Source organism: Phocoena sinus, chromosome 4 (genome assembly GCF_008692025.1).
Source record: "Phocoena sinus isolate mPhoSin1 chromosome 4, mPhoSin1.pri, whole genome shotgun sequence".
NCBI classification, from domain to species: domain Eukaryota; kingdom Metazoa; phylum Chordata; class Mammalia; order Artiodactyla; family Phocoenidae; genus Phocoena; species Phocoena sinus.
The window spans coordinates 88,771,327-88,789,971 of record NC_045766.1 but is presented as its reverse complement, the minus strand read 5'-3'; the positions used below and the strand labels follow the sequence as shown (position 1 = coordinate 88,789,971).

At 40.5% G+C, this 18,645-nt stretch overlaps 1 protein-coding gene across 1 annotated transcript in view; it reads right to left on the bottom strand.

Annotated features, from left to right (window-relative positions):
* MORC1 (MORC family CW-type zinc finger 1) overlaps positions 1-11,196 on the bottom strand; it is a 193,225-nt gene extending 182,029 nt beyond the window's left edge. The window contains 5 exon segments of the mRNA XM_032629419.1: positions 546-654; positions 1,305-1,395; positions 4,557-4,625; positions 10,616-10,650; positions 11,183-11,196. Coding sequence (XP_032485310.1) covers positions 546-654; positions 1,305-1,395; positions 4,557-4,625; positions 10,616-10,650; positions 11,183-11,196 — 318 coding nt within the window.
* Positions 11,197-18,645: the final 7,449 nt, after the last annotated feature.

Genomic DNA, 18,645 nt, shown 5'->3' with positions numbered 1-18,645 from the left:
CGCAGTGGTTGGGAGTCTGCCTGCCGATGCAGGGGACGGGGGTTCGTGCCCCGGTCCGGGAGGATCCCGTGTGCCGCGGAGCAGCTGGGCCCATGAGCAGCTGGGCCCGTGAGCCGCGTCCGGAGCCTGCGCGTCCGGAGCCTGTGCTCTGCGGCGGGAGAGGCCACGGCGGTGAGAGGCCCACGTACCGCAAAAAAAAAAAAAAAAAGATACTCTAATTTACAGACAAGTAGTGGAAATGTTTTGCAAGCTTCTTCCAAAAAGCTCATTGTGCCAAAGGGAGCCTCTTATTCTGGAAAATTTGTGTACATGGATAATAAAAATAAAGTTCTGAAAACTGTCTAGGAGTTACAAACCTACTCAAGGAAGGATAAATAGGACAGGCCTCCAATGACCCCAGAATGGCCAGCTACCCTCTCTCCATTTCCCAAATATACTCTTAAATTTCTAAAGCATAAGAACCCACGGTAGACTTTACCTCCTGAAACGGTAAATGAAAACAATTACATTACCATGGGAACTGAAGGAAAATTCTCAACACTTACCTCACTTAGACCTTCTCTTTCACAAAATGTCTGAGAAAAAAACACACAGGTCATCGTTTCTTCCTTCTTTGTGAAAAGAATAAAGTCTTTTCCGATCCTCATGGATCCACTATATTAAAAATCAAGAACATAACGGTTTACATCTCAAACACTAGAAAGAAGGAACAGGCGAGCATGATATTGTGTACTGTACCAGGTTGTTCTTTTCACAGAAATAATTCCCCTGTTTTGCTGACTCATCACCAAGAGTGTATAAGTATGATTTTTTTTTTTTTCTCAAAGCAGAGCAGAATTTGAACTAATCCAGGCCCACATTCTGGCTTGAGATAAGGTGCTGTCCAGGGCTCCAGCAAAGAACAATCATCTGTCCCTGGCAGGTGCTACACAGGTGATCGTAGCCTCATGTCCTCACTTTTCTTTGAGGCAGACCAGTAACATAAGCTGTGGACACATATAACACCTACACTAAGATACACGTTGAGAAACAATAGGACATAGAGGTGTGATGAAGCTTTAAGCTACAGGGGTGCTACTTCAGCCATCTCTGAAAAAAAGATTCATCATCTATTTAAGAATTAAATTTTAAATTTTAATTAAATTTTAAAACATTGTAAAGGTTCAAGTCAGTTATGGGTAGTGGAAATTCTAAAACAAGATAGGACTCTCAAGTTTATATTTGTTTCTAAAATTTCCTTTAACCAAATATTATTCCCAATAATCAAAATCAATAATATATGCATTAAGGAAAACAATTCTCACCTTTTAAGACCATTGCCATATTGCCCAATAAACTTCAAACTTGGTAACTGTTTCTTGGATGTTCCAAAGTAAATGATATCTGAAGCTTCCTCTATAATTGACAAAGACATGTAAGTGGTTAGGACTTATGAGTCATTCACACCAGCCAGAGGTCGAGTTGTCAGGATGTCACACATATATTAGAACAAATCCATACTTCTTGGGTCAGTCCAAAGACAAGGATCCTTGTCAGGCCCCATAATCTCTGACCAGGATCATAACAGCAATATATTGAAGGAGGTCAGACAGACCTAGCCATGTGACCCTGGGGAAGGAGAGCCTTAATTTCCTTTTCCCTGGGCTTCCCTGGTAGTGCAGTGGTTAAGAATCTTCCTGCCAATGCAAGGGACATGGGTTCGAGCCCTGGTCCGGGAAGATCCCACATGCCATAGAGCAACTAAGCCTGTGTGCCACAACTACTGAGCATGTGCTCTAGAGCCTGTGAGCCACGACCACTGAGCCCACGTGCCACAACTACTGAAGCCCATGTGCCTAGAGCCCATGCTCTGCAACAAGAGAAGCCAGCACAATGAGAAGTCCGCGCACCACAAGGAAGAGTAGCCCCCACTTGCCACAACTAGAGAAAGCCCACGCTCAGCAACGAAGACCCAACACAGCCAAAAATTAATTAATTAATTTTTAAAAAATTTTCTTGTCCCTAAAAGGGAACTACTAACACTTATATCACAGATTTGTTGATGAAGATAAATGAAATGAATTAAATGAGATGATGTGTTAACCTTAAAGACAATACATGCCATTTAATAAATGCTAATAAAGGTCCTATAATTATTTGTACCACTAGTAATTTTCTATGCTTTTGGCACTTATCCAGTCCCATGTGAGACTGAGAAGGGCAGAATAGCTTTTGGTCTGCTACTAACTGGGAAGGGCTACTTATTTCAGACTTTGAGAGTTATTCTCCTGATCTCTCCAGGGCATTCTGGAATTCTAGAGAAGAATCCCCTGAACTTCAGAATATACATACCTCCAAGAACAGGAATGCTCCCAGGGAAATAGGAAGAGATAGAAATGGGTCTCCCAATTGGGCTACCTGAATACATGCTCCAGAATTGCCCTGAGGACCCTGTGTCAGTCTGGGGGCAGACATGCTATAGTTCAGTGGCACGTGGCATGAGGTGTGTAAAGACACTCTGCTTGTCTGAAGCTAACTGGACATTTTATCACATGTTCTTATTAAGGGTTGGCTATTAGATGAGCGTATCCATAATGATAATATTAGCTACTGCTTATTATTTAGTATGTGCCAGGTACTATATCATATACTTTATTTGCACCAACTACTTAATATTTATAACAAGCCTACAAGGAAGATACTATTATTATTATTATCTACACATTACACATGAGGAAATTTAAGTTTTAGGAGTTTATGTAACTTTCCCAAGGTCACACTGATAAATGGTACCCACAGAAATAGCACCCAGAGTTGCAGAAGACCAAATCCCATGGTTTTTATCACACACCATACAGACTCCCATGTATGGTGGCCAGAGTTCTGAGCACAGGGACAGAACACTGAATAGGACAGGCATGACCCCTGTCCTCAATAACTTTATGTCATGGTAGGAGAAAGAAGTAGACAAACAAGATCCTTTCGGAGAGCACTAAGTAAAGGAAATAAAACAAGGGTAATGTTACAGGGAATTAACAAGAATGTAGCCTGCAGATAGAATGCTCAGGGAAGGCCTCCTTCATAAGGTGTCATCTGAGATGAGATTTAAATGATGAAGGGCCAGCCAGGTGTGGCTGGAGCGCTGTGAGCAAGGAAGTGCGAGGTATGAGAAAAGGTCAAAGAGGTGGACAGAGGCCAAATAATGCAAGAAATTGAAAGTGTTGCTGAGGAATATGAATTTTATTCTAAAGTAATGGAAAACCACTAAGGGTTTTAAGCAGGGGCATCAATATGATCTATTAAAAGAAAAAAATGCACTCAGGATTGCTGTGTGGGAAATGCACTGTAATGGGGCAAGACTGCAAGTGAAAAGAGTTTGGAAATCACCGCAGTCATCTTCTAAGGGTCAAGACTGATTGATCTCAGCTTGGACAACAGATGGATTCTATTTTCAGTCATCAGAAAAACTCTTCCAACTTATCACCTGAGTTCCAACATTAATAAAGAATTGCTCTCAACACTACTGGGCCTTTTTAAAATACAACTGTATATGTCAACTGAAGTGAGTTTCTTCTGAAGATCTGAATATTTGTCTTACCTGTGTTTTGATTATTTTGTTTGTGGACCCATATAAAGGAGTTGCTTCTTTTTTTAAGGAATTGCTTTAGAATATGTCACACATAGTCTTTTACCATTCAGACCAAGGGGGTCTTTGGAGACTCAAAAGAAGATAATTGCCTTATTTTTTATTCTTAGCTTCTATCAGCACAGATGATCATTCTTTCCTCTGGTGTGGAACTGACCAGAACACTACCATATTATTTGAACTCCCTCACTGTTTGTTAAATCTGTGGTCAAAAAGCCTAGCTTGAGGGACATACACAAGTGTTATAAGAATTCAGGGATAAGGTATCCCAATTCATGCAAATCCTTTATCTGAAGGAATAACATCTCAGTTCCACAGCAAACAATATTATGTACCTACTCTGTGCTGTCTTTTGCTAGCCTTGAAGATACGAAGATAATCATGCAATGCATTGTAGGTGTTTTCACTACGCTGAGAACATTCAAGAAGCAACTAAATCTTTGAATGTGCAGGGAAGAAACACAAACTGCTAAAAACAAGGAGAGGTGACCTCTACCTCAAGGTTAAACAAAAAATTTAAAATAGCCTAAAGACACTAGAAACTGCCTCGGGTCTCTTGCAAGCAGTACCTGAAGGGTGTGCTAAAGACAATCTCACAGTCTGTGTTTGTTTTCCATTCATTCCCAGATGCTGTTCCTTACAAGAAGTCTGTGCCCTGTGCCTGTCATTTTTCTGGCAATATTGATTTACATTCACTTTTGGTCTTGCTTTAGATGGTTACAGTGAATTTACTCTGTCAGCTGGAATATTTAAAGCTAAAAAGCTCAACAATATGTTAAGTCTGGGGTTTATTTTCCCTAATAGCTCCATACTTGTTTATATATATATATATATATATATCTATATATATCTCAATTTATTTTTATTTATTTTATAGGTTTTCAGGCTGTTTGTTCTAACAGCCAGGTAGGAATCTAGATAATTCACTTACCAGGGCTCATACCACATCCATCATCCAGGAAGCACAACATGAATCCACCCTGCAGTTCTTCATTATCCACTGTAAGAGAAAGCAGTTATTACTAATAAATAGTGGGCTTAATTTGTTCATCAGACAGTCATGCTGCTCACATAATTATTTGTCCTCCTCAAATGCAGCCACTGAGTGACAGAGTTATGACACAAGAATAAAGCTCACAAAGGCATCTTGGCTACAGTTTCATGAGAAACTGCAGGGGGAAAACAATCATGCAACAAAAAGGCTTTAAATTAACATAAAACATGTACATATTAATAAATTATGTATACAGCATGACATGCCCTGTTCTGGAATCTGACTGGTCCTTTAAACTTCAGGTATTTTCTCCCTGGGGGAGGGAATAAAGGTAGCCAGTGATGTGGCCCCAAGATCCCTCTATCAAATTGATCAATCCTGATGCCCTTCCACCAAAGCACTAATTCTAAAGTCAATCCAGGTCATTCTTATTAAATTCATCAGGCTCTCTTCCAAGTAGCTAATTCCCATAAGAGCCATTCGTGCATGCTTCTTAGTGGCAGAAAATATTTGCCTCTTGAAAATGTATTTGATTTTTGAAAATAGCTAAGTTATTTGGAGTCAATTTTGATGATTAAGAGATATTAAATTACATAATATAATCTCCTGTTTAAAAAATGTTGAAGGTGTAACTAAAAGTAATGAGAGTAATGTCAATGCACAGTTTGTAATCTGGCTCTTGAAGTAATTTCAGCATTTGGATACGTGAATTCTAGCACACCTCTCTCTTTTGTTAACATAACAACTTTATTGAGAAATAGCTTACACACAAAAGAGCTACACGTTTAAAGTGTACAATGTGACACATTTTGACATACGTAAATACGTGTGGAACCATCACCACAATCAGGATAGTGAACATGACCATCACCCCAGGTGTTTCCTGGTGCCCCTTGTAGTCTCTGCCTTCTGCCCCTCCCATGCCCTGTCACCCCCGACCCCATCTCCAGGCAGCCATGGATTTACTAACTCCATCCTTACAGATTCATTTCTAGCACATCAGTTAAGTCAACTCTGGGTTCAATGGTCACCTCTAATCTACATTTTTTAAATGTTCAAAATAATCTATAAATACATATCTAAAAATCATACCCAAGTTTTCTGGGTTCATAATTTTATGTTCACATGTCCACTTGTAATCCCCCCCCCTCTCTCTAATTCACCTCCTGTTTACAAACCCTTTGAATCTTCCCTACCATCTCATTTCCCCAGTTCTTCTCCCTACCTGGTTCTCTGGTCTGCTCAACTTCTGTGCCAGAATATTCCTCCCCGCTTTAGGTATTTGCTCTGTTCAGCTGTCCCCTGACTAAGGCTGACACTTCTCCACTGTTCAACTCTTGTTGAGTTCTTTGCACAATGCGATAGTTCTCAACCTTGGCTGCACATTTGAATCACCGGGATATATTCTAAATTAATTGGTCTTGGATGCAGTTTAGCAATAAAAACTCCTTCCTACTATCCTAAGGTTTATCAGAACTGGCAACCACCTAACACAAGCCTCAGCCTGTGACGTTGCAACAGTTGATTTTGCAGCTCTTGGTATATAGTTCTCACGTAAGAAAGCAGGGCATTTCTTTGGTGAATAGGTGGGAAAGGCTCAAAATTCCCAAGAGTCTTAACAGAGTGCTTAATTTTTCTATAAATTCCCATGAAGGCCTGCAGACAATCACAGCCTCAAAATTTAACGTTCCCCAAGTACCCACTCAGAGGCTTGGCCTTGTTTGTTTCAATTCCTTAAAACTATGTATTTCAGATCGATTTCTACTAACCATTAAGCATGCATGTCTGAAACAAACCACAGCACCTTCTCCCCAAGCAGACTGCCTCCTCCTTCTGGTATGTCCTGCTCAATAAATGGCATCTCTCTGCTATTAGGCTTCAGCTGCCCAAGTCAAAGCCTCAAGATCAAGTTCTCCACCTCTTCCACCCATGTAGACATGTCTTCTCCATTCCACCTCCTCACATCTCTCAAATCTGGCCACTTTCTCCATCCCCATGACACTGCCTTAGTTCAGGAAACCACCCCTCTCTTCTGGATTCCAGTAGCGGCTCCCCCACTTCTTGCTCCCACAAATCAGAGCACGCCGAGAGTCTGCAGCCAGTCGTGCAGTTCACCCCTCTCCTGCTTATAACCCTTGCATGCCTTCCCACTGCCCACAGGGTGCAACCCAACCAGTTAACAAATCTAGCTTGCCTTTCATCACCTGACCCTCCGACCTCTCTGTGGTGGTGAATTTTATGTGTCAACTTGGCTAAGCTGTGGTGTCCAACTGTTTGGTCAACTCAATGTTGCTATGAAAGTACTTGTGGATACAATTAACATTTATAATCAGCTAATTGTAAGTAAAGCAGATACCCTCTATAATGTGGGTCAGCCTCATCCAATCAGTTACAGGCCGTAAAGGCAAAGACTGAGGTTTCCCAAAGAAACAGCAATTTTCTGCCTCAAGACTGCAACACAGAAACCCTGCTTGAGTTTCCAGGCTGCTGGCCTGCCTGAAGATTTAGAACTCAAGACTGCAACGTCAACTCTGACCTGGATTTCCAACCTGCCAGCTGCCCTACAGATTCCACACCTGCCAGCCCGCACAATCATGGGAGCCAGCTTCTTAAAATAATCTTCCTCTTCCTCCCTCTCTACTATATGTATATCCATAGATAGAATGAGAGAGACTGACAGAGAGAGAGAGAGAGAGAGAGAGAGAGAGAGAGAGAGAGAGAGAGAGAGAGAGAGAAAGAGAAAGGGGCAGGGAGAGATATCTATCTACTATTGGTTCTGTTTCTCTGAAGAACCCCTCCAAGCTCATCTCTTGTCATCCCCTCCCCTGCCCATACTGCACTCTTCCACTTCCACACAAATAACCACCTGGGACTAATCCTGAACATCTCAAACATTTCTTCAACACCATCAGGGTGTCCTATGTTCTCTCCAGATTCAAGCGACTATACATTCTTCTCCTTTGTCCTTTCCATCCTTGATTTTCTAGGTTAAGGCCTATTTTCCCTTTAGGTCTCTAGTTCATACATGATTTCTTCCAGGAAGCCTTCCTAATCCTTCCACATCATCAGGTGCCCATAATGAATGCTGTCTTTCTAATCTGTGTTTCCCACTTTTCAAAGTATATTCAAATACCCGTTCATGCATCTATTTCTCTTTCAGACTAGTGGTTCTTCCACGTTTTGGGACTCAGTTGCCTCAGAGATATGATGAAAGCTCAACGGCCTTCTACCCATAAAAGTGAAGCTGCACACAATATCTTCCACAGATCCCTTTACTAGGATGCCAATTCCTTAAAAGCAGGCACTGTATGTACTCAGCACTTGGCCCAGTGCCTGCCACTTGGTAAGCACTAAAAATATGTACTGAATGCATATCCATGTTTACTAGAATAATACACACAGAAAGATAAAACATCCATGGCTAAACATATTCAGTTTGAATTTTATAGCCCTCAAGTTACTTGAAGAAAACTTAAGACTGGAAAGTAATTCACATGCCTCAGTAAATAATTTTAAAACTAGTCCAATGCTTAGATTAATTATGTACCCCCATACCAATTCTATCGGTGCATAAGCCCTGGCCATAGTTTATTTATTTATTTTATTTTCTGAAGAAAAATCAGTTTGCTAGGTTGATAGCCGTATTGTGGTTTGCTGCAATAACACATATTACCTAAATAAAGAAAGAAATGCCCCTTTCAAACCAAACTGCAAAGATTCTTTTTTATTTTTTGTGACAATGCCAAGTGCTAAAGAAAGGGGGGTGAAGTAAATACTGCCATGCCCTGATGTCTTGCACAAATCCAAAAGAACATAATGTGTGAATTCTGATCACAGTTGTTGTACTTTCTGTGATTCCAGATAATTCTTCTCAACCCTTCAACCCTTCAATAATATGTGTGCTCTTTATGAAATTCAGCTCGAATCTTTTCTCCTTCCTCCACTGCTAGGACCACTGCCTTCGTTCAAATCCTCATAAAATCTTGTGTAGATCATCCATAGCCCCACTTCCCTGCTATCGTTCTTTCACACTTCTACAGACCATCTACAAACCATCCTGTATGCTCTTGCTAGAGTATCTTTCTTTAAAAAGAAAAGAGCACATTTCTATTGAATAATTTGCCAACTGACATTGCTCAAAACTCTTTAATGGTTCACTGGCTACAGAAAAACAAACAAACAAAAAATCTTAGTATGGTATTCAAGGTGCTCATCCATTTGGCTCTAACACTCAGCTTTAGTCAACCAAGCCCCATCATTGTCTCCTGGATGCTTTTTCTCCAAATATATACATGGCTCACTGCCTCATGTCATTTAGGTCTTTGCTGGTATATCACCTATTTAGAGCAACTTTCCATGAGCACCATGTGAAAAATAGTACATCTTTCCCATTCCTCTCTGTTCTCTTATCCCACTATGTTTTGTTTCTTTTTAGCACTTATCGTGACCTGGTATATTATTTATTTGTTCACTTCTTTATTGTCTATCTTTCCTCATTAGAATGCATGTTCCATGAGAGCACAGGCTTAATCAAACACTTTACTCATTGCTCTATCCCCAGCACCTAGAAAAACTGCTTGGCTCATTCATAATAGATACCCAGTAAATTGTTATTGAATAAATGAATGAGTCTCTGAACTAGTCTACCTCCATTCTTTTTTTCACAATAATTCCTCAGACAGGACTATTCTTTTCTTCCTACACTACCTGACAAAAATCACATCCATATTTCAAGCCCTGGCTCTTTAATATGGGGTGTTCTTTCTCTGTGTTCCCACTATGCTTTGAGTCTCTCCTAGGCAAGAGATGCTTATTCTCTTTTACTCTTATATAATTGGATATATATATGGAAAGACCACCCTTTCTCCACTACTGGCATTTCCTTCTATGCAGAATGGAGTTCAATCAGCAGTAGTAAAGGGGCCCTTCTCTGTACTTTGACCATTTTTTCCCTGAAGCAGTGAGCTCACTCATCTGACTAGTAATTTGGGGAAAAGTAACTTAAGAAGGTTCTGCTCAGATCTCTCCTGTTCCCTCTGAGAGCAAGCTGCCTGCAGAGAGCGTGACTCCACTAGGTGGGCGAGTGCCTGATGCTCTCCCACACTAAGCTCCACACTCCAACCTAGCATTTATCAGCAATGAAGACTACTCTCTTATTTGATTTCTCAAACTTCTCAGAACCTGGGAGTAGAAAGGGAAGAAGAGTGTCATTTATTATGTTTCTTCAGATCTCTCAAGATGTCCATGTCTCTCTTCCTCGTGAACCAGAAGCACCCACCTAGCACAAAATCTTAAAACATTTAGAAAACTGAATTGAACTGAGTTGCTTTTTAAATAATGAAAAGACTTTATATCATGGACCACATTCTCTGGCCTGTGACCAACAGCCAATATTTACAGAAGAGCTGATAGAATCTGGGTTGGGGATCAGTTTTAACACCATAGGCATTTCTCCAGGTAGTGTTAACTACAGGACTGGATCACAAAACCTAACTTCCTCTGCATCATATTCAGTGAAATGAACTAATAAGTGCAATAAATACTTGGTGACTGGAAATGAAGTCAGTAAAGAAAACATGCTTGGTTTGAATTTCATAGCCTTCAAACATTCATACTACACATTCACTTACACACTTTAAAACTGTGATATGTTGGGAACGATGTATACTTAATTATGAATAACCATTAAGTTAATATGCATTTTAAAATAAAACTGTTTTCTCGTGGCAGACAAACTGACTGCTCCAAATCACTGATGCTTTCACAAAACCCTGGAAGATCCAATTTTGTAAATGAGTCCTCTAACAAGTGAACAATTTCACTCAAAGAGTATATTGTTCTCAACCTGGCTCCCCACGGGGTCACTGAACTCACAAAGCACTTAGATTACATTAAAAATCTATAGAATGTGGTTTGATTTTCATGAAATAAAAGAAAATCAAAATAACTACAGGCTTTTCCATTAGAAGAAAAAAGGAGAAAGCAAATCTGCTCACCTGAAAACACATCCAGTCTTGCAGCCCCTGCATCTCTGAAAACAATACAAAAATACTGCTTCAGTATGAAATTGTATTTTTAAAAATTACATTAATCTGAATTGCTCATGTGACATATGATCTACTGTCAGATAGCAAACAATGGAGAAATCTGCTTAAATTGCTTTAAAAACACTAAAATGTTTCACCCTGCATTTGTAGACTAAGACCTATGATCACTTGTAATTTGAGAATATTACAAAGCCTGAAACTCAGAAATGTAAAAGAAGAGATGGAATTTAGTGGTAGTTACACAAGAAGCTCAATAAAATGGATATGAACATAAAAAATGGTTGGAGAATAATCCAGAAGTCATATGAAGACTTTCATGATATATTTTAGTACAAAAAGAAAAAGAAAATTACTAAGTACTGTGTACCATATAATCACATTTTTAAAGAACCTATATGATATTCATGTGCATATCTGTAAGGAAAGAAATCAAATGTTAACAGTGGTTTTCTCTAGGTCAGAGGTTGGCAATCTACGATCTATGGGCCCACCAGCTGTTTTTGTGAATAAAGTTACGGGAACACAACCATGACCGTTTATTTACATATTATCATTTACCTATTGTTTATAGTCTGCCTTCACACTACAATAGTAGAGTTGGGTAGTTTCAACAGAGAACACATGGCCTACAAAGGTGAAAATATTTAATATTTAGCCTTGCACAGAGAAGTATGCTGGACACCCCCTCTCCACAAATGATGAGGTTACTGGTGCCTTTTCTTTTTTTCTTATTTCCTTAGTTTTCTACAATTCACAGATATTATTTATGTATTTTCTTAAATTACTTTTTAAAGTAGAGACTTTAAAAGTAAAGGAGAAAGAGCCAGAAGATCCTGGTTTCCACATGAAGGCTGTGAGAGAAAGGAGAAGGACAATGAGGGCTTAGCTGACGAGGAAGTGGGTATGTTGAGGGAAGGAAGAGTCTAGAAGGAAGCTCAGAATAATAACAACCAGTGGGACTCTGATGGGAAAATCTGAGTGTCTCCCAAAATTTCCATCAGTCCTGACCCAAAACTACCCCAGATAAATTGGAGTAGGTACAAGTACAATGTACCTGTTCTACAAAGTTGGCCCCTTAGCTCCTTCCTCTGGCCAACTGCTGCTTCTAAGTGCCTCCTCTAAAGAAATTCTGGGTTACCACTGTCATTTCTTGGGCATTATCCATGTGACAAATAAATATTAAACCTTCCCTTCTAATCCTTACCACAGACCCATGACACATAGGTATCATTATCTCCATTGTATAATTACACGTTATACAAAGTACCATGTATACAATAATTGCTCAATAAACGCCACTGTACTGAACGGTTTTTTCCATAGAAACAGTTTCTTCATAGAAAAATTCCATGGGATGAGACAAAGAACAGTCATTTACCTTTACAGCATATTAAGACATTTCATAATAAGCTTTGTACTTGAGACCAGCTACTTTCTCTCTGAACATGTGTTGTATCAGGAAGAGTCCCCTAACAACCCCTTCCTATCCCGCCACATTTTTTCCTCCTCTTTCCACAACATTCTTTTAATACCTTCCAGTTCTAATTTTGACAACTCCAGAAAATCATCAAAATCTTGAATACAATGATATAAAATAACGTCTTAGAGTAACACAGGGACTTTATGAAGACCTCTGTAAGACCAAGCAAGCATCTCGCGTAAGTCTGTTAAATAGCTTCATTTGCTGTCAATTACTAGCATCTAAGCAGCGGTGACAAACTTCAGTGTGCCCTGAAGACAGAGGAGCTGAAGAGTTCAGGCTGGCCGTGGGGAACACTGGGAATGGCAAAGCTGAAAACACAGGCTGGTCCCAAGAGTGCACCTGCTACACACCTGATCCCATTGAGGAAGGCAGCCTCAAGGTTGGTACGTCTAATCTTTAAAAAAACACAAAAAAAGCATGGGATCCAGATTCTTTTATGTGGCACCTCATGTTTCTCAAACTTTACAAACAATTCCTTCCTTTCTTTCTTTATAAATATCGTGCAAACTTTCAGTATGAGTCAAATAAACATGAGACAGGCTGGACTTGTTCGGGGGCTGCCAGTTTACAAATGCTGCTTGAAGAATTGCTTGATTGATCACATTTCCCTCACTCCCCTGAGTCTGCAGTCAATCTTTCTTTGCTAATCACCCTCTCTACTCCATAAACCGTTCCCACTGTTCTATTTCTTCTACATTCTGATTTTACTTGCCCTCCTTTGTTGAAATGAACGAGTGAAACAACTTTATAGGAGAAAAGACAGTAGGCAAAAGAGACAGATGTGTTCTTTCACAGTTACAGATGTCAAGTTGCTGGAAATGGACACTGAGTAGGACAGAGGACTAATGGATACAGGAGGAGCCTCGCTTCAAAGCTTTGGGCAGAGGCAAACGGTAGAAACCCTGAATTCCTGCAGAGACTAACCATGAACACTCACGTGTAGTAGCCCCATCTCTGTTAGCTCCACCTAAGTTGCATTCACAGCTCTTCTGACCAAGCAAATTTCTTTTTCTCCTCTTCCCTCCTTTTTTGCGATGACTGTGATTCCATCAGTTCTGCAGAGTTTCATATAAAGAGGAGCTAGGGACTTTTTACTTAGCATTGAGCATGGCTGTGCAGGAAGTTCTAGATGGCTGGTTAAATGACTACACCCTGTGGTCACACTCAGTCACCTCCCTTCAAAGGCCAGAAACGAAAGGAAAATGCAAAACGCTGTAATACAGTCATCAATCAGTGGCAGGGAATTCAGATCTCCCCACTGAGATCCCTTATCTAACAACCACATACTACTGCCTGGGTGGACTTTGCTTTCTGCAGAAAAGGTGACAAAATCTTCTGTCACAGGCAAATACAAATATAAAAAAACCAAATGCCATATTCAGCGAGCTGAAAAACTGACTCCTTCACAAACACACGATTGAGCAGGTCTTAAATTGTTAAAGAGATTTCCTTAAACATCAATGCCTTTGTCAGAGACAGTAAAATGGGGCAAGGGAGTTCTGTAGCCAGACAGCCTGAATTTGAATTCTAGCTCTACCAAATATTAACTGTATCTCCTTGAATAGGTCATCTAACCTCTCTGTGCATCGATTTCTACAACTGGGGAATTCAAATAATGATTCCCAGGTCAAAGTGCTGTTGTCAAGAATAATGAGTTAATACCTGTACATGAAGAGCTTAGAACAGGATCTGATACACAGCAGGGTATCAACAACACTTAGCTCTTTTCTCCTTAACTATGCAATTCACTTTGATGCAGACTTCAGTAAATGCCCAAACCCAAATCTAAATTCTCAATACATAGTATACATTGATACATAATTCAAATAAAATCCAAATGAATATCTGCTATTACATGGTTATAAACACAAAAACAGATGTCCAGATGAATGGATAAAGAAGACGTGGCACATATATACAATGGAATATTACTCAGCCATAAAAAGAAACAAAACTGAGTTATCTGTAGTGAGATGGATGGAGCTAGAGCCTGTCATACAGAGTGTAGTAAGTCAGAAAGAGAAAAACAAATACTGTATGCTAACACATATATATGGAATCTAAGAAAAAAAAAAAAAGGTCATGAAGAACCTAGGGACAAGACGGGAATAAAGACACAGAGCTACCAGAGAATGGACTTGAGGATATGGAGAGGGGGAAGGGTAAGCTGGGACAAAGTGAGAGAGTGGCATGGACATATATACACTACCAAACGTAAGGTAGATAGCTAGTGGGAAGCAGCCGCATAGCACAAGGAGATCAGCTCGGTGCTTTGTGACCACCTGGATGAGTGTGATAGGGAGGGTGGGAGAGAGGGAGACACAAGAGGGAAGAGATATGGGAACATATGTATATGTATAACTGATTCACTTTGTTATAAAGCAGAAAGTAACACACCATTGTAAAGCAATTATACTCCAATAAAGATGTAAAAAAAAAACAGATGTCCAATTTACCTGCACTTCAAGTATGATCATAAATACAAACTGAATAAAGATGAATAATTCCTCCTTTCATCTGTTCTTTTTCCTATAATACCTTGATTTTATAGGAAATCAAGTCACAAAGCATTCCAAGTGGGGAAATGACAACGTATTTTCATCTCTTAATATGACTAGACTTTATTAATGTCATAAAATGCCTTTGTCCCTTTGAATAACCTTTGTTTACACATAATCCTTACCTTGCATTGTCCAGCAATTCAGCCAGTGCTCCAAAAAGGAAACTGTGAGTGGTGCTGATGAAGAAATAGAGGGAAAACCAAAGTTAAACCAACTCTGTAATCAATGTAAAAGGTTCAAGACACGTTCAGACAATGTTCTCCAGTTCTAGGCAGATAATCAATTACAGAGTTATTCTAGAAACTACTTTCTCAGCATGGTCAAGATTCTGAAGTACATGACAAAGCCAGGGCTAAGAACACTATTGCCAAAATATCCTGTCTACTCCGAATAAAACAAAGACTTCAAGGACCTGACTGTACTTAAAGCAAATTTTGACATTTTAAAATTGCTTGATAAGCATTTACTCAAGTTTTTTTAGAGAATGTTTCATTAAAGCTGTATTATTTAAGGCCAAATTACTTCTGAAAAACCTTGATCAAAATCCAGGCTCACTGAAAGACCTTAAGACTCCATCTGCAGACACAGGCACTGGCAGGGGACCCTGTTTGCACCACTAATCTACACTTTTCTGTGCAATCTTTTCACCTTGGACAACCCTGATCCTTAAATAATCTCACAGATTACCAGGGGTCACTCTCCCCTGTATCCCTCTTGCCAAGTCCTGGGCAATAGAACACACTAGATAGCCATCCTTATTTATACTTTGAAGGCTGAATGCTCCTCTGGGGTGATATCAAGCCACCTTCAGGGTCCCACACTTGCTTTTCATTTGTTGTTGTGGATATTTCAATCAGCAACCTTATCGCAGCATTAAGGTAAGATTCGGTAGGCAATTTTCTTTTTATATTTAGTAAACAGGTAGCAGAAGCAAGAGAGACCCATTTATCAAAAAACATCTGCTCGTTTGTACAGGAGGAAGGATAATCTGCAATGTCTCAGTGACTCCAAATACCTCAGGCCACAGGATGATATGTTAGCTCAAAATTTATTTTAAAACAATATATACATGTATCTATTTTTGGAATTTTAAACTATAAACACATGCTGCTGAGGGGTCTCTTGACTCCAGTCAGCTTTCAAATTCGTCATCAGAATAAACCTACTATGCTTCTAATGAAGAGACAAGTTTGTGAACCACTATCCTCATTGCTTAGTACACCATTCATTTGACTCTTAATTATACCCTACAGTAGAACTAACTCCTTTAATGGCAGACATCAGATGTCTCTGATTTCTGAGCTTAGCTGCTCTTATAAAATAGTGGCCTTTTAATAAATATTCACTGTTCATGAAAAAAAGCATAAACCTACTAAATGCAATTATTGCAAAAAGGTGTCCTTCACTCAAAAGAAAGCTAGTACTTAAAAATCTAGAACAGAGCAAAAGAAAAGTGTTGGTGACATGCTTTACAAAAGCAGCACTTCAAACCACAAGCCTTTCTAAACAATCCTTCAGGAAAGTAACTGCAATCATTCTGATCTCCCCGCCAAAAATGCCATATAAGCTTCTGTACCATTTCACTTGAGATTTTTACTGACTGCCTGCTATGTGCCAATGTGGGCAGACATGTTCTTTACACTTTACAGGCTCAAGTTAGTGGGGGATATGAAAAATACACAAGTAAACAAACATATAAAGATGAAAACACAGATTATGATTCAATGCTACTAAGAAAGAGGTATGGGGAAGAGTAACTGGTGAGGAAGGGAAAGCCTTTCTTCACAGAAGACATAAGCTGAACCCTGAAAGATAAGAGCTCAGTCCCTTGCAGAACTGGAGTGAAAATGCTCCAGCAAGAGCAGGAGGTACAAAGACCTTGAAGCAGAAAAGAGCTAAGCAGGCCAGTCTGCTCTGGCTATGGTAAAACGGGGAGATCACAGCAAGACATGGGATGGCCAGGTCGTGCAGTGCTTCCTACTCCATGGTTAAGAGCTCATACTTGGTCCCCATTCAACTGGAAACCACTATCATGTCTTAAGAAAAGTGACACACCTTGGGGCTTCCCTGGTGACTCAGTGGTTAAGAATCCGCCTGCCAACGCAGGGGACACGGGTTCGAGCCCTGGTCCAGGAAGATCCCACATGCCGCGGAGCAACTAGGTCCGTGAGCCACAACTACTGAGCCCACATGCCACAACTACTGAAGCCCACGCGCCTAGAGCCCATGGTCCGCAACAAGAAAAGCCACCGCAATGAGAAGCCTGCACACCACAACGAAGAGTAGCCCCAGCTCACCGCAACTAGAGAAAGCCCGCACGCAGCAACGAAGACCCAACGCAGTCAAAAATAAAAATAAATAAGTAAATAATATTAAAAAGAAGAGTGACATATCTGGTTTAAGTTTTTAAAAGCTCACTCTGGCAGCTTTTAGGAAAACGGATCATAGGGGAGCAAGAAGGGGAAGCAGAGAACCTAGTTTAGAGGCTACGAGAAATCCAGAGGGGAGATGGCCGTAGAGATGGGGAGAAATGGATGAATTTGAGACACAGAGGTGGCATGAAGAGGACTTGATGACTGATGGATTGGATGTGGGGGTGAAGCAAAGGAGGAATAAAAAATCACTCCTGTTTTTACTGAGGCCAGTCTCAGATAAGAATTTTATCTCTGGGAGCTGAGACTATGCCAATTTGTATCTGATATTGTTGCTGTGGCTTCACGCTGCTGTCACTTTTGTTGTTAAGTTACCAGACCACCAACTGATAATGGGGTAGTATGGGGGGGGTTGGGGAGCAATAGCTATAGAAACTATGCAAACTGAGGCTGAGGAACTTTTCTAAGATAAAATTCAGTCTTTCCAGCACTCAGCTTATAATTTTTCAACTTGCTGAAAATTGCTATTTCTTCATTCTACCTGTCTTCTACCTGTTAACTTTTAACTACTTGTACCATCCTTTCCAGCTTGAAATCATTCCCCATGATAACAAGATAAAACTAAATATCTGCTGAATATTGCCTGTTTGTCTTATTCTGTTGTCTATAAAAATTACACTGTTTTTCCCAAGCAGCAAGGCCAGGATTCTTTACATTTCCATTTCTGTGGTTTTAGATCCGCTGCATCCTTTCTATCAATCAGTACTTTCAGTAAATACAAATTACTAAAAGTTTCCCAAAATATCAACATACCACTGTGAATTACACAGCACTCACTGCTATGCTTTGCTCTGTTGGAAATAACAGATGGACAAGAAAACCTCTGTCATCTGCCTCTGCAATCTGAATATTCGATATAACACCTAAAGAGTAGCCAAAGGGGCTACCGGCCTGACAGAAGAAACAGTGCCCTAGTAGTAACTAAAATGTGAGATTCCTATCCCTCATAGAGGTTACATTTTCAGAAAGACTCAGGATGCAACAGCGGCTGGAATCGATAAATACAAATTACTCTTTGGAGGGCAACTTTAAACTTTAAAATGTCAGTGTGTTAGGGAGAGAAATCATTAGAGATAGGCCAGGATGGTAGAATGAGGAGATGGACAAACGTCTCCATTGTGTGGACAGGCTCCCCCGTTCCGGCTACGCCAGGGTACTCACGAGTTGGCGTGGATGAAGTCCAGATTCAGCTGGGCCCGCCGCAGAGCGGTATACTTGTCGTCCATGGCCTGGAACGCGACCCGCGCGACGCTCGGGTACCCAGACGCCAGGCCCAGCAGCCTTTCGCCCATCTCCACGCCCACGCCCACGCCCTTGCGCAGACACCTGGCTCGGCGAGCACGCGCTCCCCCTGGTGGCCGGAGCGCGAAGCTCACCCTGCACTGTGGGCCCGAGTGTCTGGCAAGTTAAGTCTGGTCCTTCCTGATCTTGGATCCACCTGGTGATAAGGCGTCTGGGCTAGGCTCCTCTTCCCGAATTGAGGTTTACGTAACCTTACTAAAC